Below are 21,903 nucleotides of genomic sequence, written 5' to 3' on the forward strand. Positions count from 1 at the left end.
TACCTATCCTCTCAAATTTATAAACACTGAACCAAAATCATTTTGTTAGTTTTTGTCTTGCAGTCATATTTAAAGAATATTTAAGGACATTGGGGTCATTCCTGAATGAGTTATACAATGGTAATCCCAAAACTAAAGTCTCCAATTTTTTAGAAATAGAAAGAAACCATTTATTTTCTATGATTTATGCATCATTTTAAAGATTAATCAATTGTCTATTTTTCTACATAATCGCCATAATAAATATACTTGCATGAATGATACTGATGTTATTAAGCATATATATATATATATATATATATATATATATATATATATATATATATATATATATATATATATATATATTATATATATTATATATATATTTTATATATATATATATATATTATATATATATATATATATATATATATATATATATATATATATATATATATATATATATTTTGCACTCAGAATGCATTTCATTTGGAAGGGATAGATTTTTTGGGGCTCACGCTAATGTTATAATGCCAACTTCTTCATAGGTGTGCAGCTTAATTTTATTCTGCACATTAGTGGAGATTATTGCATTCACTTACTCTTTTTTACCCCATTATTTTATTGTGTAATATCAATAACATAATAATTTACATGCATTGTTCATATCTTGAATAAAGTTTCTACTGAATGCAGATAGACCTCATCTTTCAAAGACTTTCCTTGGTTTGTTTCTTCCTTTTGCAAATATAAGATCATAGGCTATGTGAAATTTCATCTTTACTTTGAGCTTTGAATCCATGAAAACTTGGATTATAAAAAAATAACATTGCCGCTTAGCAAGGGAAGAATGTGTGCGGAATGAAAAACCTATTTACTTACTGTTCTTCCTTACATGCATGACCCTAATCAATATCCCCTGATTGCTATCATTGCGCGTTTTTAATTTATAATGAGATGGACAAAACTGATGGCTGCACATATGTGTTATGTATCATTTTCATATTTTTATTGACCATTCTACTGCCTCTCTCCTAAAAATAATATGCCTTTCATGCTCAATGTTCTATATATTTCAGTTTTTGAAGTTTGCCCCTGTGTAAATGCTTCATTGAGAAAATGTGAAATAAACTTCATTTTGTTGAGTTATTTTTTATTGAATTTTATTGAAAATCTTTCCATGGGGTTCATTTTATTATTTATTTATATTTGAGTGCCAACCAAAGTATGTGTAAGTATTGAATCAATCTTTTTCTGGAGTGATTGGAACCAAAATCTATATGTATTACCCATAGTGTTAATTACTTCTCTTTTGCGGTTCTCCTTCAATGAGTTCATTCACTTCAATCAAGAATTTCATCCCCAGGAAAGACGAGGTCTACCTGGGCATATTTCTTTTGCCATTTGATGAATTCTAGTCAACAGCATTCTCAATTGAATTTAATGGGAAATGTTATCCTGAAGTTTCTTTTCTGCAAAATGATGACCTGGAACTTAGGAGATTTAATAGGTCCTGAAAATCAGTGTTCTTGAATGGAAAATTTCTAAAAAAAAATAATCTTACAGCCAACTCGTATTGAGAAAAAATACACAATTACGCGCACAATAGGAATTGTGCATGTTTTGAGCTTTTTACATTTTCTGCTTAATATAATTGAATTTTTTATTTTTGGACTTCTTTGTATTAATTAGCCTAATAGAGAAAATAGACCATAATGTCAACCCCATGCTGAACTAAGGAATGTAAAAAATTCTCTTTTCATTTTTGATTTTAGTGTGTTGCATTAGTTTTTTCTCTGATGGCAGAAAGTCACAAAAGATGAAAAAAAGGGATTTGTAAACAACCATGGCTCTTACCAAAAATGACTATATTAATATTTTCATGACCATTTTTTAATGAAGGTAAAATAGTGAAGTTGCAAAAACAAAGCTTGTATTATATATTTTACATTTATTGGTTTAACATGGAAATGATTTTATGTTATGAAAAATTTAACTCATATTTTAAGAGAGACTTTTTAAATTAGCAATCTTTTATCTTTGTGTAGAATGAAGTGACAGATTTATTTGTCCCATTCACAATGAAGTAGTTTATACTTTTGACCCAAGTGTTGCGTGAAGATTATGTAAAAAGTAACATTATTGTGTTTATAATTATTTTTTATCTAGCTATACATTGCTTTATGATGTATATATCACTGGCAAAGATTACTTTATCTCATTTAATGTTATTCACAATTTTTACGACTAATATTTGTTTATTGGCCTTGGTTATAAGTGACTGGAGTAAAATTTACTGCTCTTGCCATGCAGTGTCCCTAGTGTTGAATCACTCCCTTGCATGTAACTTTCTAATGGGCTTACTTGAACATGAAAGAGAATGTTGTGTGCATTATAACAAACAGAAAGGCATTATGTACAGAGTCTGATATTAACATTTCTAGTTATTGTCTTTGATCATGTCAATATCTAATATTCATCCCCAAAATTTATCCATCTCTCTATCTCTGTCTCTCCATAAATGCCTCTTCCTCCACCACCCATTCCTACATCAACATAAACTGTGATCCAATGCCTCACCCCCTTCCCCATGTGCAACTTTCCTCACATATAATGATTTATTGGGTTGATGGCATGTCTTATTTATCCCTTTTGCATCTCCTTCTCGATTTTGACCTCCGCACTTTTACTTTCCTTTTCTCCTTCCTGTCTAAATGCTGAATCCACTACCAACTGACTCGATGACTCAACTGAAATGCAATGGCCTACCTCTTTGTGATCTGCCGGGATCATGGGTGCTCTCCTCTGAATACCTATCATGCTTAATTTTTGCTTTATGTAAATTAAAATCCACTGCTTTTTCCATATGCTTGTCAGGATCTTAATGTCATTGGGGGATCTAGTGTGGAGTCCCACAATTTCATGTGATAACTTTTTTACCCATGTATTCTAATTGTGTGTGTGTTGTTGGTAGCTGGCAGGTTTTTTAAAGTATTTTTTTGGAAATTGTTTTTTTTAAAGATTCTTTTGAAAGCCAATTTAAAGGAAGTGATTTTTCAAAAAAGATTGTGATGGGACAGATTTTTCCAAGTACATTTTTTGAAGGTCTGTATTTTAAAAATAACCTGTAATTGATCAAACCAAATTTAAGATCAGTTATTCATTGAAGAGTTGCTGTAAAAATTGTCACTGTCGGTATAAAATTGAATTCTGCAAAAAAGCAGATCAAAGTTATCTCCATCCAAAGGTATCTCCATGTATTTTGGCAACTGTTGAGTTAAGTTTTTGATTTATTTCAATTTTATAAATACTTTTGGTAAGTAATGGATTGAATTATTTATAAGCTCTTTGATTTAATATAATTTTACTTGATATTCTTTTGGAAATTCAAGGTACATATTTATACTGAATCAAAAAAATGACCTTAATTGGAAGCTATCTTTAGAAAAAAATGAATATATTCTAATAAGGTTTTCAGTATTCATTGGTGTTTCTTCTTTTGGAAGATCTGATATGTATGCATGTGTGTGCATACACTCACATGTGTTTATATACTTACACAATTTAAATATTCAAATAATCAACTTTTATGTATGGCATAATGATGTCTTTCAATTCACCATTGTTCATTAACAAAGCTCTGCTACCAACCCATCTAATGAAGTGTAAATATGCATTGCAGAAAAAATATAAACACTAACATTGTAAGGGAGCTTTTGATGTGGCTTTCTGTTTCAATATAATGTCTTTCATGATGTATATTATTGTAGTGATATTTCCCATTTCAATCCTCTGTTGATATCTGAGAATCCTCAATGGCAGGGGTGCTCAGACTGCTAGCTATTTAATATTGGGCTTGGGAGCTTCTCATTATTGTTTTGAATGGCTTTGATATCTCTTTATCTTTAACATGGAAATTTCGTCCTCTTGGTGACCGGGTTGGGGGCAAAATACAGGATCTGAATGATATTAATTTATTTTCTTTGTTTACCAGGCTAAAGATTTAGCAAGGTATGTCTAGAGCACCTCTGATTTAAGATGTGTGTAACTTGAACAGTATTTGTGTGAAGTTTTTATGCTCTAGGAGATTCTAACTATGGTTGGTATTTAACTTAAGAAAACCATTTTGTTATATTATTTCAATGATATTGCAAACATCTGTATGCTTGATTAACTTTAGATCAACAGGCATTGTTTTTCATGTGTAATTGAAAATTAAATCTAAGTATTATACCCTGATCTGATAATTATTTTAGAAATACAATAAACCTTGTAAACAATGGTATTGATGTGCATTTTTCTTGATATTTCTGCTAAAAATATATTTCCAATCGCATTTTAATCAGTCATTCTTTAAAGAAGCTTTATAATTAAAATGCTCATTTTGTTACAGACAGCCAATAATAGAATCAGAGTAGACAATTCTACAAAACAGTGAGAAGCATCTTGTGAATCTTGTTGTATATATGTGGAGCTGGATTTTATTTCATGTGATCAATTTAAAAATCAGTATAATGGAATGACTAATTCACGTTAGAGGTCATCCCACTTTTAGGATAATTGTCATTCATTCTCATATTTTCTATTGTTTGCAAAATATGAATTCTTACACTTAAGGTTAGTCAGATCTCAAGTATGGCTGGAATTATGTACCATGTAAAAGTGTAATTTATTTAACTCTTACATGAGTAAATTGATACTAATAACTGCTAATGTTGATATTGGTAGTGGCAATAGATAAATAATCAAAGGCTGTGGTGTACATTTGGTATTGAGAAAGTATATTGTAAGCATTTGTGATTTTAGTTTTTTTTTCCAAGGGAGGTTTTCTAACTTGTTTATAATTATATATAATTTATTTATATACCCAGACTTTTTTTTCACCAGCCAGAATTCATATACAACATCCCAAATTTACTTTCAAATGTCTGTATTACAGGTTCAATATGACAGAAAACAGTTTTTAATGTTATCAAAATGATTCACGAAATTCACAAAATATTTGTCTTGGAATCCAGGGCCCTCTACCCTTTTGGATGCATGTCTTTGGTGCCTTAATGAATGGAAGTTAGGGCTCAATATACTACTTGCATATATAGTAGTGCGCTGTGCAATTCTAATCTGATGGCTGAAAAAGAACTTGTAGGAATCCTTGGCATTGATCCGTATCCTAGTCAGCACCTAGTACTGAAGCAATTTTTCCTCGAAGTCTCTCCTTAAGTTCTACTCGTCCTTAAAAGTATAGAGAAATCTAGATGGTTGTTTCAGCTTGGAATTTACGTCTGTGTTCCTTTTTTTTATATTCTAGGGTAACAATTCATTTCTGACCTAAGCTGTTGATTCTATATGGCAATAAAATTTCTAGAGGTTTTTGCATAAAAAAGAACATCCTTTTGACCTGAATGTCAAAAGAAAAATTTACATTATATGGATAGGGAATACTTCACTAAATTTAGGTGTGCCATGAATACCCTTAGATATTCTGAAAACCTTGTTTCAACACAAAGAGAAACACTCGAAGTTGCATCTCATAATTTGGTTATTTACCAGTTCATAGTATACAACTTATTGTATAAATTATTGAAATATTGCTTTTGTATAAATTATTGAAATATTGCTTTTGTAGAATGTACAGATTAAGATGATAAACTTCTAGTACAATAATTTTCTTTGTGCTTAGAATAAGTGAATGTTTTGTATGCAGTAATTTGGTACATTATGGGCTCGATAAACTGGAACTGATTTCTCGTTAATGGAATGGATCTTAATATGATAATTACTATAAACACTATAAAATAAAAACTATAATAATCCGCAAGGGTATTTGGTGAGGGGTATTAGGACACCATCCATAAAATGGAGGTGATACTTCACACCAACCAGTGTTGAAGTGTTTTAAAATTTAGTATTAAAAAAGTGTTATCATTTGAGAGAATAGGGATTGTATTTAAATGGCAAACTTTTATGAACTTGTGGAGGATTTAATGAGAGCCACATAAAGGTATGCTCGAGAAAAAGCTCCCCCCATAGCCCCATCAGTATTTTTGATACTTTAATATCCTTCCATTTTGTCATTTTTTTTAATGTTACTCTTTGTAAGTATCTCCTTGTATTTTCTGTTGATGCACAGGTTTCTATGATATCATGTCACCTACAGGTCAAAAAAGGTGAAAGGAAAAAAATGCACTTCCAACTCTAAGGAACTAATTGGAATTTAATTATTGAGAGACCCTATGAACATGGCCTTTTCCATTCCTGCTGTAATTGCCTCTGTTCTCATTGTTAGCAGGGATATTATTCATGAGTTAGGGTTTTGATCCAAGATGATCTAATCATTTTCTCCATTGAATCTATTTATAGACAGAATGGTCTGGGTGGGGTTGTCAGAGTTCAGAAAGCAGTTACTTTATTTCATCAAATTTTCCAAATCTTAACATCCCTGTTTAGAGTTACATTACAAAAAAAGAGTATAAAATACAATGACAATAATAATCTTTGTTTATTTTACATACCACAGTACATATCATCAAAAATATTTTTAAAAAGTGATCAAAGTACCTAGGTAAATACATATTTATATAAATTTTACTTGAATGCCCTTCAAGAGAAATCAATGCCTTGAAGGTTTTTGGCCATTTTTGGGGATGTTGAAGATGTATGTTATGTTAGTTTGACGCCTTGCATTACTGGAAAATGGGAAGTTTGTAGTGTACATTGTAGGTAGGAACATGAAAACCTATATTTTGTGGGAGATTAGGTGAGTTTAGACGGAAGGGTTAGAATGATGAAGTTTATGCATATAATTGTACAAGATATTTCAGCATCTAGGTTTACTATTTTAGGTGTAATATATGTGGAATGCAGTGAAATTTATTTTGCTCACATTCAATGATTTTGCTGCTCCAGCAATAGTCTGGTGACCGTAGCAGTGGACTGTATTCTAATTTGCTGGGCTCAAAGTTGTTATATTATCATTTAATAGCATAATTATGAAGGTTTCTCTTCTTGTGCATGATGAAACCAAAAGATTTCGTTAGACATATTGTGATTGAATTTACTTGAAATTTAAAATTCAGTTCTGAAATGAATAAAGGCTGCGAAGTCCATAACAACTGAACATATAGTAGTTGCTATTGAGTTTAAGTGATATTTGTGGTGAGTAGCTTTTAAAAACATAGCTGATAAGCAGTTATTGTTTAGCCATTGTAAACAATGTATTTATATATCTTTAAGTTAGATGTTATCAAGATGTGATTTGATTAACTGGAATATTTTGAGGTTATCACCTCATGATTAGGAGGCATCAATGAATAAACGAAAGATATCATTGATGAAAAGAATTAAAAATCATGATCTCAAGTCAAGACCTTGTGGGAAACCAGCCAGAGTTGGATAGATTGGGAGTGAGTTGATTGAAGTTTGGTGATTTGAATTATTCATTGAGTTCAGCATAATATTTTCCATGGATTCCAATCGCTGGTTATTTCCATATTAAAAGGGAGTCCTGGTCTTAGCAAATTCTTTAGTTTTATGTTTTTACAGATTAAATATGTTGGTATATTTCAAAGGCAGATGCCATATAATTATGAAAATTAATGAGGTTTGTTATTGTTGAATGACCCAGTAAAAAACCGTAATATTTACCTATGACTATATTTTGAAGAAGAGAATATACTCTTATTTCATTGACTACTAGAGGCACAAAGAGTAGGTATTGTTTAGAGAATAGCTATGGACTGATAGCTCTTGATTATAAATTGTTCATCAGATTTGTGCAGTGAAACTTTATAGCTAAATTAAAATGCAAATAGAACAAGTATCTTAAGGGCTCTTGAATTATCACCGGTCAGTTAACAAAATGAAAATTTCAAAATGTTTTGGAGACACTACCTTGGAACCCCTAACTTTTTGATCTGGGAAGGACTGCTGACCAAGGATCTCTAAAATATTTGTGGTGTGGGCTACTTGAACTTTTCTTAAGCTCCTCCCTATTCCCAGGGGATAAAAGTTAAACTAAAAATAGAATAATAATATTTGATTGACATTTGATAAATATTGGAGTTGCATGGTCTAAGGGAAAAAATGGTAAAAGGGAAGCTTTCATTCCTTATAAAGTAATAGATATGAAAGATAGCATTTTGGATTGAAAACTTACATTTTTTATTCTAACTTGGGAGGACAACTCCTTAGATTTTATTCTAGTTAAATTCTACAATTTATGAACTGAATCTAATATATCAGATATACAAGGGTAATTTGAAAAGTTCTTGGAATGGAATAGGAATAAATGACTTACCTGAGTGAACTTTATTTTTCAATGTGGTCTCCCTGTACACTAATAACTTGGTCCAGTTTTAGTCCAATGTCTCTATCCCATCTCAAAAATTAGATTCCTTCAGGCCTGCGAAATGACCATCTACTTCGGCTGTTAGTTCTTTGAAGGGAATCTATGTCCACTGAGGAAAATTGAGTTTGAAGAAGAGATGGAAATCAGGCGAATAAGTTGGGTGTGGCAACAATTCGTATCTTAGTTCACATATTTTTGCCATGGCAACAATACTTGTGCGTTGGCATGCATTGTCTTGATGAAAGAAGACTTTCTTCCTTGCCAAACCTGGCCTTTTTTCGTGTATCTTTAACTGTATTTGGTCCTGGAGATTAGCTTAGTATTGTCCAGTAATTGTTTGGCCATTGGGCTGATAATCTGTCCCCAGAATTCCTTTCGAATCCCAGAAAACTGAAGCCATCACCTTTCCGGCCGACTGCATTTCCTTTGCTTTCGTTGGTGGTGGTGAATCAACATGTCTCCACTGCGTTGACTGCTGTTTTGTCTCTGGGATATAGTATTGGACCCAAGTTTCATCTGTGGTCACAAACCAGTGCAGAAAGTCTTGTTGGTTGCTCTTAAATTTGGTCAAACATTGTTTCTGAAATTGACATTTCCTTTCCGATGCATTTTTGATCCTGCGTCAAGTCTAGTCAATAATTTTCTCATACCCAATACCACTGTTAAAATGTGGTAAGCCCATTCAGATGATATCCCTACAGATTCAGCAATTTCTTGCACTTTCAGTTTGCTATTCTCCATGACCATTTTATGCTTTTTTGCAATAATTTCTGGGGTGGTGGCACATTTTGGCTGACCACTATGTGGATCATCATCTAAGCTCTCCAGGCCAAACTGAAACTCGTTTTTCCACTTGGCAACAGCTGAATATGAAGGAGCAGAGCCCCCCATAGTGCTCTGAAAGTCTATATGAATTTCCCTCTTACCTTTCTTTACAAAGTATTTAGTCACTGCTCACATCTCCATTTGTTCCATTTTCACAAATCTCTACATGGGAACAACAACAGAGAGGTGTCCGCACTACAGATCTCTTCCCAGACCTCTGATGCAGTTCTTGTTTACTCATAAAGGTTTATCTATTACTCTGCAGGAAACTCATTCCACTAGTGGTGACATCTGATGGTGTTTCCAAGAAACTTTCAAAACTAGCCTTGTATGTTAGAGATCCAACGCCTAGATTATTTACGCTCTAATTTCCTGGTTTTAGCTTATAAACCATTGCTGGCTGTAATGCAGTTTCTAGGTTAACGTCTATATCAAGAGAAAAAGTCGACAAATCGTTCAAATGGAAACAATGATGAAATTCACTGAGTAATTCGATTTAGTTTATGTTAGAACAAGGTGGGTTGCATATAACTATTCTCTTGTGATGAGATAAAAGTAAAATGAGTTTTGTTGATATTATCTGTTGGCCCTGAATGTAGTTACTGTGCTTATGGTAAAAATATCAGTGGAGAAGTGTGGGGAGGACTATTTATGCACACAAAATAGATTTTTAGATAATTTTAATACTCCTTAAAAATAAACATATTTTGATCAGTTAATATAATTTTTTTATCTAATCAGTTAAAAGTAAATGTGAGAAATTCAGCTTCTCTAATGTCAAAGACATACCCTATGCCTCCTAAGCATTTGTCTATTTCAAGAAAGAGTATAAGAATAAAGTATTCTATTCATTAACTCTTAAATGGAATGTGATGAACCTCTATAGTGCTGCTTATTACACTAAATACACTAATTGCTTTCATTGCACTAAATCATTTGTTGCCTAAGCTTATGTGGTTATCACAACTGACTGAAGTAGTGAATTGTGTGCTATTCAAAATTTAAGCTTATGTTCCCAGTGCCATGAAGGATTGAGAACAAAACTATACATTTCTCTTTCATCCTATCTGAATGAATTCTCAATTCCCGGATCATTTATAACTGAGCAGCACAATTTCAGTCTTGAAAAATGTATTTGCAACATGTTTGAACTGTTTAATCATATTAAATTGCGCTGCTGTGGGTGTTACATATGTATACTTGTAACTAAAAATGTTTTTGTCCCATTATACTTGTGGAATATTTACAGGTCAAAATAGACTTCAAAAAATCATTTTTTGGGCCTTTCTTCATGATATCTAAAATGGCTCTTGTTTTCCTCCATCTACCCTGCTTGCCTAACAATTCCAGAATTTTCAGTTTTGAGATATTGAGCAGTGTGTGATTTTTGAGGTTGAAAATCATTTGCATTAAAGTAAGATAAATTTGTATTTAGGTAGAAATCATATTTTGACCCTTTTCATTCAAGTATTTTTCCATTTGATTAATATTGGTGTATGGAGTATAAATTTCATGTTCTGAGTTTAAATAGTTTCATAAAACAACTTCCAAGTATGTGATTTTTCTAGTACCATTCATTTTTATTACTCCTGTTTCCTACAGCCCATAATACACATACGAGGGTCATCCGGAAAGTAGTACCCGTTCGTGAAATAAAGACACAAAAGTAAATATTAACAAACATAAAAAATTTTATTTGAAAGAGGATACTTTAAACTACTTCTCAACATAATCTCCAAGCAAATTAAGGCATTTGTCATAACGTGTGACAAGTTTCTGTATTCCTGCTGCATAGTCCTTCGCCGCCAGCTCATTGAGATACGCGAGGGACCCATCTTGCACAAATTTTTGCATAATGCAGATGGTGTTTAACAATTTCATGAACAATTGTTCGAGAAACATTGGGAAAATGCTCACAGATGTCATCAATTGTGACGCGCCGATCGTTCCTCAGGAATTCGTCAACTGAGCTCACCAGTTGGTCTGTAATGACAGACGGTCTCCCCGAACGCTCATCGTCGTGTGTGTTCCCCCTCCCCATGTTGAAGTTGCGACACCACCGCCGAACAGACGACTCGTCCATTACATTGTCTCCATACACCTCCTTTAATTGGCGATGAATATCACATGGGCGAACGTTTCTTGCATTGAGGAATTTAATCACTGCCCTCACTTCACAACTGGCGGCGTTCTCAATTTTTTTAAACATTGTAAACAATCACAGAAACAACACAGGCAATGCTAGCGTCACGCAACTTGGCTCAGAGAAGGCAGACAAGCCACTGAAGCTATCTGACCTCGTCCAGCGGCTACTCGCGTCGTCAGCACTTCATGCGGCACGAACGGGTACTACTTTCCGGATGACCCTCGTATGTTAGCCTAGTGTACCCATTCGTAACATTTTAACTGCCATAAAATTGTGCTCAACCTTTTGTTACAAAATGTTGCTTGGTGTTGAAACAATTTTCATTCTATGATGGTTCATTTTCAAGAAATCCAATTTTGTTCTACCCAAGTGTGCTTATCTAATTTGTATATAGAAATTAATTTGCCAACCACTGAGGTCATGTTCAGTTTTTTATGATAAACTTTTCTGGGCATTCTAACTTTAGATTCTGCTGCACAAAGGTGTCATAAAAAAATGTTTTACTATGCATTTGTAACTAAGGTCTTACCACTGTCTGTGTTATTCAAATTGAGTGAAACATGTGGCGAGTACACAGAGAATTCAAATGTACATATGTATCCTTTCATTGCTTGAAGTGATCCTCTTCATTAGTTTTATCCCAGATGTGTCAAACTTAGATCTGACGCAGGACCATATAAGTGGTAACACAAGTGGAAAGGGCTGCAATATTATCAGAAGAGTTGAGTCAGCCGCACCCAAAATTTCTACTCTCCACAAAGTGCTTATGCTCCCAGTACAGTGATTCTGTTTTTTTTATTCAATTACACATGGTATGCACCTTTGCTTTTTAGTAATTTTATACCTGAATGAGCCATGTACAAGGCCTAATATTATTGTATTTAATTGCTAATTTTGAAAACTAAAATTTTTTCAAGTAATTTGAGTCCTGATAACCGTGGGTTCTATCGGTGAATTGGGTGCAGCATTACAGAGAGTGGTGGGCTGGGAGTTTGACATGACTGATTTTTTTACCGGAGGCTCGTGTTTTACTTGTATTATATCTTTTTTCAGTTTGTATTCGTGGCTTGTAATTGAATTTGAATGATATAATGAGCAGGCACTAATTGTAATTGGTTTGGTCATTCGCAAAAACAACCTGATGGCTTGCATTATTGATATAGTAATGTCAATGATAATACAATATATCATATAAAGGGCTGTGGTAAGGTAAGAAATAGTAACTGTGGAATTTCCTTCTTATTTCGTGAGATTTGTATGCATGTGTTCATTAGAGAGATCCTTACATCATGTAGATTCTGAAACCATATGCCTCATAATATTTTGGTTTTAATTTAAATAATAAGCCTAGCCTTTGTACATTCGATGTTTTCAGGCTGAACCTTTTGGAAATCCATTATCACTGAATTAAAAATAACAATGTATCTTTCCACTCAATTTTATTTGGTACAACTTGTTTCGACACATTGGCATCATCCTCAGGTACATAACCTTGACTATGGAAGCATTCGTTTTAGTTGTCGGACAGTTGACAGACAGCAGTGGTTTGGAGGGAGGCTACTAATTTAGGAAGAAACCAAAAATTACACATATGTTTCATGGGAATGGTTGGAAAGTATATAGTCAATTTTCTAAAAAAAATTAAATGAATTATTTACAAATACCCTGGAAAATATGACTACTCCAGAGATATTTGGTTTCAATATAACATAGACAACTTAATAATGTGGTAGTGATATCACTATGATGTCTGTATCTTAGTGGCCACAAATACCCTAGTAATATAGTGTCTTTGTAGTGATAATTTTTTTTAGGGTTGGATCATTGCTCAACTTGTTAACAGGAAGTGTTTTCCATCAAAAGAAACTAAAGTTTTGAATTATAGCACTTGATTTCGTGATGGTGAATTAAAATTTAAGGACAGTTATAAGTTTTCCAATAATTTAGAAGGCCTAGAATCAGATTAATTACCTGTTCCATTGAGATACAAGTATGAGAAAAGAAAAATAAAGAATTTCTTACATTTTTCATAACATTTTACATTTCTTCGTTCTACAATAGTTGAGAATAAGTGCATATTTTTTTTGTTTGGATTTAGTTTGACTGCATTATTTAAAGCATTTTGATATAAGTTTATTTAAAGGAAATTCAGCAGCTTCAATTAAATGAGTATTGAAGAAGAAATCTAACATGCTCATTTTATTCATACTCAGTCTTCTCTTTTCTATGTTTCTTTCTTCTCTTCATATTAAACAGTTTATACGCAAGAACAGGTTAGAGAAAACAATTGTATTAATTTATTTCTGATGTAGTAATTTTTTGACAAGCCACATGGCATGGCTATGCTGCAGGTTGCTTACTGAATTTGTGCCTTTCCTTGAATTACTGTCTCAAGGAACTTAAATTTACATGAATATGCCTCCCTATTTCTGTCTGATTTCTGAGAGTAGAGAAGCTTCCCTTGGCTCTTTAGTGCTGCACAGTAGAGATTTTACCTATCTTAGTAAGCACTCATGTTAAAACCTCTTGTATTTTAAGCTAATAGTAATCATCAGATTAGCATTTAAATATGTAACTTGAATCAATTCATTGACCAATACTGTTCCACTGATATTTACTACTAACATTGAATTTGCCATGCTTCATCACACAAATACACCTTTTTTCCTAGTTAGCTCTATAAATTGGCTATACAAGAGTATCCAGGCAAAATGAGAAAGTGAATGCTCTGCTTATTTATAAAATAAAAATTGTTGATGTTTCCATCACGTGGAAAGTTTCAATAATGCTCAAGGTATGGATTCATTCACATTTATGAGATAAACTTTCTACACTACACCAATCTCTATGAATTTACAATAATTACTTAATCCCTGCTTGATTATTTCATTAATATACATTGTACATAGTTGTATAATTTTTGTTTGCTAACATCTATGAGATTGAGTCAGCCATATTTGGTTTAATATGGTCGTAATTTTTAGAGCTTGAATGGAAATGTAAAGTCTCAATAACATAACACTGGTGAAAGCTATTTTTCAGACTAATATTGTGATAAATCTAGGTATACAACATGCATCATTATAAATGTAGATAATTAGTTACATGTTGGTACTATTTTCTGTTTAATTTTGTCGACATTTAGGAACACATTTTATTCTGTAGCAGTTTATTAAATGCTTAACTTGTTTAACAGGTTTATTTTCTAGTAGCATTTGGTGCTTTAATAATTAATCTTGAATGGTGATAGGAGTTAAATGTTCCATTTAAAGGGTAGCTTCATGCTATCCACGTACAATCATTGATCCTCCTTAATAAATCAAGGCTATATTCGATTAGGTATTTCAGTTTTGATGTACTTTGCCCTTATTACTTATAAAATTATATTCTTTTACGTATTATCACTCATTGAGGTGTGAAAGCATTTTCATTGTTCAGTGAATGTATCTTGAACTATTAACCAATGTGGACTTCAATGTTCTTGTCTCTTATAGTTAAATGTGAGTGATACAAAGATATTTTTAAAAATCCTCTTTAACCTTTATCAAACACTTTTTCCTTAATGATTGGTTTGCCAATGTTAATGTTGATTTCTTTTACTTTCTCATCTAATTGGTGAATTTTAGCTCACCTCATTATATTTTTGCCTCATTAAAAAGTCATCTGCCATGTACGTTAGCTGCCATCTGCTGCTTGCATTTGCTGTTCTGTCCTATATGTTCACCTTTTTTTAGCATCCCATGTGTGTATATATATGCATTTTTGTCACTGTCTCTAGTATAATATTTTTCTTTCATTTATTATGACAAAATTCTATACTCATAATATTTGATTAATTATGAGTTGTTCAATATCATTTTCATTATTGCACATGCCTATAAAGGTCATTGTCAATTAGTCATTAAATAATTTAAGGCACTTATGTTCATTACTAGAGTATTCTTAATAAATTACATAAAAATTAATATTTTCCAAGCCAAAAAAATGAAAAGTAAGTTTTTCTATTTTCCTTTTTACACTTCTGATTTCTTAAAGATTTTGAACTAAAACTCTGTAAATCAATTGCTTATTTACTTGGAAGTATTGGATATTACCTGATTAGGATGAAATGAATTGTAGCCTTTTTCTCTCATCAAAGTTCTCATGTTGTCAGCCCCACTGTAGGTTTGGCATACATAATGAGCTGCCATCTTCTGCTGGGGAAACTCAACCCCTTCTTAGGGCTTCCTCCCTACCTCCTGGTGAGTTTTGCGTTTCATATACAGAAAATGTGTACTCTTGTTGCTTAGTAGATTTTGTGTGTCTATTCTACCATCTATAGGGGATAACTTAATCATATTAAAAAATATGGTAAATGATACATTTCTCAAGTAGTAACGTATCATTTGTCAAAACTCGTGCACTTATAAGACTTATTCAAATTAGTTTTTTGGGGTCTGAATGATTTGCCCACAGCTGAAACTTTCTTTGGTGTCAGTAATGATAAGGCAGTGTTAAAATGAAGCAAATATTAAATCTATAAATTTTTTCATAGTGAATGTCTGATCATTGGTATTTGTACAAGTTAATGAAGTGGTATTCAATTCAAGTTCTGCTTATAGGTATAAATTTAGAAAATACATTTCCACAAATTAAATTCTTTTGCCATGCTTGACCGTGTTTTTTGAGTATAGAAAGTAGTATTTTTTATGAAAATGCGCAATCATCAATGAAAATGTTTTCTTTTTGCAATGTAGTCTTTAGATATTTTTGTAAAACTGTGCAAATATTACAAAATTCTGTGAACTCAGCCAACTTTTAGCTCCCTTTTTCAGTTTTTTGAGGGTGGTGCTAGTGGAATGGACTTCACTAATCTCTAAGCTTTTTAAACAGGAGACATTTATTGCTCCTAGGAAATCTGTTGTATGACTTAGATGCTTACAGTGGGCCCCATGTGCAATGATAGTTCATTACATGTTAATTGCTATTTGCTCTCAACAAGGTTATGTAAATGCAAAGGCAAAGTGCAAGAGCAAAGGTAAGTAGTGCAGGATATAGTTTTCTGGAAAAATATTTCGGTTGTCCTTAACAAAATTTGATCAATTAAATGTATACAAAGAAGGAAAAGTTTAAGATCTTTTTTTTTTAAACAGTGGACTACTTGGGATCTTAGAATCACATCAGCAATAGGTTAGAGAATTTTTTTGCATTGAGAATACCTTGAAATATTAAAAGATATTTCCTCAAACGATTTGTCATAGGCCGGTATTAGATAAATTTGTGAATAGTTAATCATCTTTAAGGTCTTAATAGGAGTTACCTCCACCACAATTCTTATCGCAAATTTGCCACAGATTATTTTATTTGAACTACAATTATACTTGCAGGTACTGAGAGTCATGAGTACTTTCTACATAGCCACACTAACTAAAATTTGGTGCTTGAGACATTTTTCAACCTCAATGGAAGTCAGGGATAGCAAATAATAATTACTAAAGAAATAAAATTCATTTATTTATACCATATGAAATTAAGGTAAACATAAAATTTCCTTTATGGGCACACACATTGCTTTCAAAAAAAAGATTATCTTATGAATAGCAAACACAGCTAAGATGAAGGTTATCTCTTTCCAATATATTTTCATCTTTACCTTAATTTTATTCAACACTTCTGCATATTTTTAAACCAAATATGTTTGTTAAATATTACATGGAAGACATTTTTAATTTATTGAAAATAAAAATGTCCACCAAAATCAAGCATTTTGAATCTGCATGGATACATCTGTTTTTATATTTAACCATTATTCATTTTCACCAAATAAGTTAGTGTCTCAACATTTCTGTTATCCAGAAGACTAATCTCAGTCATCATGGAAACATGTTTAAGACTATCAACCATTTGCTTTTCTTAAGTCTCAATCTGTGGATCCTTTTGAAGCATGGTTTAGTCAAAACATTATAACTTAAGGATTTGAAACTTTATAGTATTTTAAAGATCAATAAGCATAAATCTTTGCTCTATTTTCAAAAGATTTTAGCTTTTTATTGAATTTATGTTTTTCTCTTTACACTCTCCAGGTACAGTTGAGTGATGTTTTCGTTCATTTTGATAAATTTCATTTGGTGCCTAATAATTATCATATTAAACGATTCCTCATTATCATTAATATCTATAATATTGCTTCAATTTTTAATTTGTAATGCAATTCTTTTGAAGTTTTAAATGAATATATATACTGTTACATAGAGGACTGTGTCTTGCCAAACTTATTAAAGTTATACCCTACACCTAGTAGGAAGGGAAGACCCTGTTGACATATGTACACTATGCAATCTATACTGTATGATTTTTTTTTAAGAATTATCTTATCATATAATATATAAATATCCTCGAAACAGAAAGCTCTTCTGCAACGACACTAATATTTAAAAGCATTAAGACATTTAAACTCATAACACAAAGAAATGACTCTCACATATGTAGTTATGATTTTTTGGCACCATGGTCATCATCGTCAGAATATATATATATATATATATATATATATATATATATATATATATATATATATATATATATATATATATATATATATATATATATATATATATATATATATATATATATATATATATACACACACACACACATTCAAACCCGAGAACCCGCCAAATGGCGAACACATATTCATTCACATGGAAATAGATAAAAGGGAAAGAGATAGGAAAACATACAGAAGAAACTTTTTTGCATCTGTAATTGCTTTATTCTGCCTTCCCCACCATTCCTGTGTTCATCTGTTATATGTGTTCCTATCCCTTTTACTTATATCTATTTCCATGTTAATGTGTGTGTGTTTAGTGTGTGTGTGTGTGTGTGTGTATATATATATATATATAAATTTATATATATATATATTTCTATGTGTGTGCATTTATATATGTATTCAAAAACCAAAACTGTCATTCTTTATTTTGTGCTTCGAAATTTTAGATTTCATGGCCATGCTTGTGACTGACCTAATATCACCTTTGTGAAAAATTTTCATGAATATTTACTCATCGACACCCAGCACATATGTGTGTGTGTATATATATTTTTTCTTCTTCAGATTGCTGTTGAGATTGGTTGGTGATTTTTTCTGACTGAAAACATTTACCCCAGTCAATCATAAATTAGTGTAATCGATTTTATTTATTTTTATTACTGGCTCACAATTAGCAAATTTTTGACAAATGTACACCCACCCATCATCTTTAACAATTTCATATATTTTTTATGCCATGCATGAAATCTGTGATTTAATTTTAGTTTTCATAGACATAGCAGTGACCAAGTGGTTTGGTAGTCGAATGCTTGGGCTTCCAGGCCTCTCTCTACTCTTAACATAGGAGCATTAAACATATGTAATATCAAGCCTTGTACAAATGGCACCCCTCATGTAGTACCTAAATTCTAATATGGCACCTGAACTGACTTCACAAGCACCTGAAGGAAATCACATTGATTTATATGTCATGAATTTGGTGTTGAAGAAATTTTTTATGTTACATGCTTTAAGCTCCAATTTGTAAGTTAAATTTTAGGAATGTACTCTGGCCTGTTGATGTCTAATGAAACAGAAGTGTGGATTTTACTTTTGCTACTTGCAAACATATTAAGTTACACCATTTATCTGTGTTTAGAACTGAATTTGGAGCAAAATTGTGTGTTTCAATTTTGCAATTCCTAATATGATTTTAATAATGAGCAAATTTAATACATTTAGTTTTTTTTTAAATTGGAGACATAATATACTTGTAACCAGAAATGGTAAGAACTCAAGACAGGATCTTGGGACTCCTTTTCTCTTTGATTACTGAGAAAAGGGGAATAGCATTTCCAAATACTATTCAATGAATAAATGGGTGTGGACTTGCTGTTGATTCTATTCCTAAAACACTCCATGTACTGTACCTGGCATGAAATTTAAAGTGGACTTTAAAACATCATACTCAACATGTAAATGGCAATTGAGCAAAGAAGATATGAAATCTAGTGCTGAAAAAGTATCATAGCCTTCCTAAGACAGCTGCTACAGCATTTGTATTTTAGATTCTGCCTCAAAATGTAGTGCCAAAATTTTTGGAAAGTGTAGTCCAGTTAGAGTAATCACATTTTATTTATCTGATTTGGCCTAGTGCATAGAGCATTACGCTACAGAATAGCGTCCAAGGTCAAATCTGAATAATTCTGCCGGGCACCTATGGCTAAACCCTTCCCTGTGTTATTTTCTGGGTACCACATCTTCCTGGGAAACCACAGGTGGCATAGGGAGAGAAATCGACCCTCTACCATGAATCTGTGAATCTCATACACCCTAGGGCTTACTACCAGGTGAGCTCTCCCTCGCCTATCAATCCAATCTCTTTTAGGTTGAAGACTATTTTCGTAACCTGATTCCTTCCTTTTAATGGTAATTCATAGAAAAGCAGATATGACTTTCCAATCCCTTATAAAATCTGTCATATTTCTATACGAATTCAATCACAGCACCAGACAAGGTCCTATTCTTGATACAACAGGGTGCCATAAAGAATCTAACTCTGCATTATCATGTGTAGGCATGAATATTTATTGTTATTACTGTGACTAAGTTGGTGTCAGTATTAATTAAATAATTTGTCTATGTATGGCTGGGATACCTATTTTTGTAAGATGGTAGAATTAGTTTATTCTTAATCTAAGGTATTGCAGAATCAATCAAACCACATGAAATATATCATTAACATATGTATTGGTATTTTGTGAACAAATTGCAAGATAGCATGGGTATAATGCTCTCCTAATTTACAGTCTAATCCAATAATGCATAAATTCTTTCCATGCCATTCTTATTTGTCAAAACAAACTCAAAGAGTCCTTAAAGGAACTATTGTTTTTCCTTTAATTTCATTAGTACCTACGAAATACACTAAATGACTTAGTATATAATTAAGGACATAAAAAGCAAAGAAAATATCAAAAGGTCCATTTCCCCTGTTTTTATTGCTATCATATTGATCTTTAAGAATTTGTGACTCTACTCCTATGAAGTAAGCAATATGCTATATATCTTCAGTCCATAAATAATTACTTCAACTGAAACTCTTTATTGTTTGCTATTTTTTTGTCGAAGGGAATTGAAGTTCAAGGCTGTGATAATATTTCATTTAGTTAACATCATTCTAAAACTAATTAGAGAAAAAAATATCATCTAATCAACAGAAGCTTAAGTCTGAATTGCAAGGAGATCAGATGTAGGGAAATTGTGGTGGGTAAAAAATTAACTGCAAAGGCGTTACCAATTGGTCCTCTTGGTGGAAAATAGTTTATAGGTCCATCAAAATAAATATATACATCCTGCATAATGTATCTAGCTATTTGGCTAACGTGTATTTTTTAAATTTCCCATGCCTTGTTAGGTACTTGTTTTGTAGTAACAAAAATACACTACACAGTAAGTTTCCTCCTGCTGCTCTGGCAAGTATGTGTACTGGTCCACTAATTTCCTCGCAGTGGTGTCAGCTATTACATAGCATATTTTACATAATCAAGGAGATCCTATTTGCCATGTTTGCTCTCTTGCAGTCAGTTGTGAGGGGATCAGTTAATACATTAACCCAATGCATGGATTCAGAATGCGAACTATTGTACTAGCTTTGGCATTTTTAGTTTAGTATTGTACTTAGTTTGGCATTGGATTAATAGCTAAATTTGCTGTAATTTATTTTGTAGTTATTTTAGTTATACTCCTATTAAAAATTATATTTTCTTCTGCTTTGATTCTGGGTTCTTTGTCCCAGTTGAATTGTTGATTTGCAGAGCACACATCTTTGTCTAATTTGACTTACTGCATGAACAATATGAAATATAGGCCTATTGAAAATATTCTGGTTCCGAGGCTTAATGACTTCGTGATATTTTATTATTGTGTAATTAAATTTATTGACTCAATAATTAAGATGGCAATTAGGTGGCTGTGTAATGTATTATGATGGATAATTTTAAGAAACTTAAAAGTTACCAGTAATCCAAATATTAAAAAAGTAGAATTCATCATTACTCCAACGAAGGTCATATTTGGCTTCAAGTAGCCTAAGCTGTGGCTTTTGGTATTCAGGGTAAAAGCAGCTCCATATCCTTTATCATTGTCCAATTAAATTTGCTCATACTTATTTTTTGCATACCAAAATTAATAATGAAAATTTGATTTTTATACCTTACTGATATTGGATGGTGATTTAGGACATCACTGAACCACAATAAATAAATTTTCAGTAGTACTCTTAATTTCCCTATGCTCACTTAACTGATATAGCTTTCATGCTGCAGCTATTTGTTCCTTGTTTGTTCCGTTAGTGGTGGTTGTTTTTGTATTTTAAAAATTCAAATGTTTGTAATGGTCAAGAATGAAAAGTTCTTTGCTTGAACACAATATGTTTGTGGTGAGAGTAGTTTCTATCTTTGCTGTAAGTAGAATCTATGGTTTGCAATCCATAAGAGAGTGCTTTGGCAACCACTCCTTGTCAATGCCAATTTTACTCGACTGGGTTAGTTCCTAAATTTCCTTCTTGCCCTAGATTTATATGCATTGAAA

General features: G+C 32.1%; 1 protein-coding gene across 1 annotated transcript in view; it reads left to right on the plus strand.

Annotated features, from left to right (window-relative positions):
• The window catches only part of Nhe3 (Na[+]/H[+] hydrogen exchanger 3), a 76,203-nt gene that overhangs the window by 33,505 nt on the left and 20,795 nt on the right, over positions 1–21,903 (plus strand). Inside the window, exon 14 of the mRNA XM_071585405.1 lies at positions 15,454–15,541. Within this exon, the coding sequence (XP_071441506.1) occupies positions 15,454–15,541 (88 nt within the window). The remainder of the gene's footprint in view (positions 1–15,453; positions 15,542–21,903) is intronic.

This window comes from Hetaerina americana, unplaced genomic scaffold (assembly GCF_022747635.1).
Source record: "Hetaerina americana unplaced genomic scaffold, ioHetAmer1.1.p SCAF_2, whole genome shotgun sequence".
NCBI lineage: Eukaryota > Metazoa > Arthropoda > Insecta > Odonata > Calopterygidae > Hetaerina > Hetaerina americana.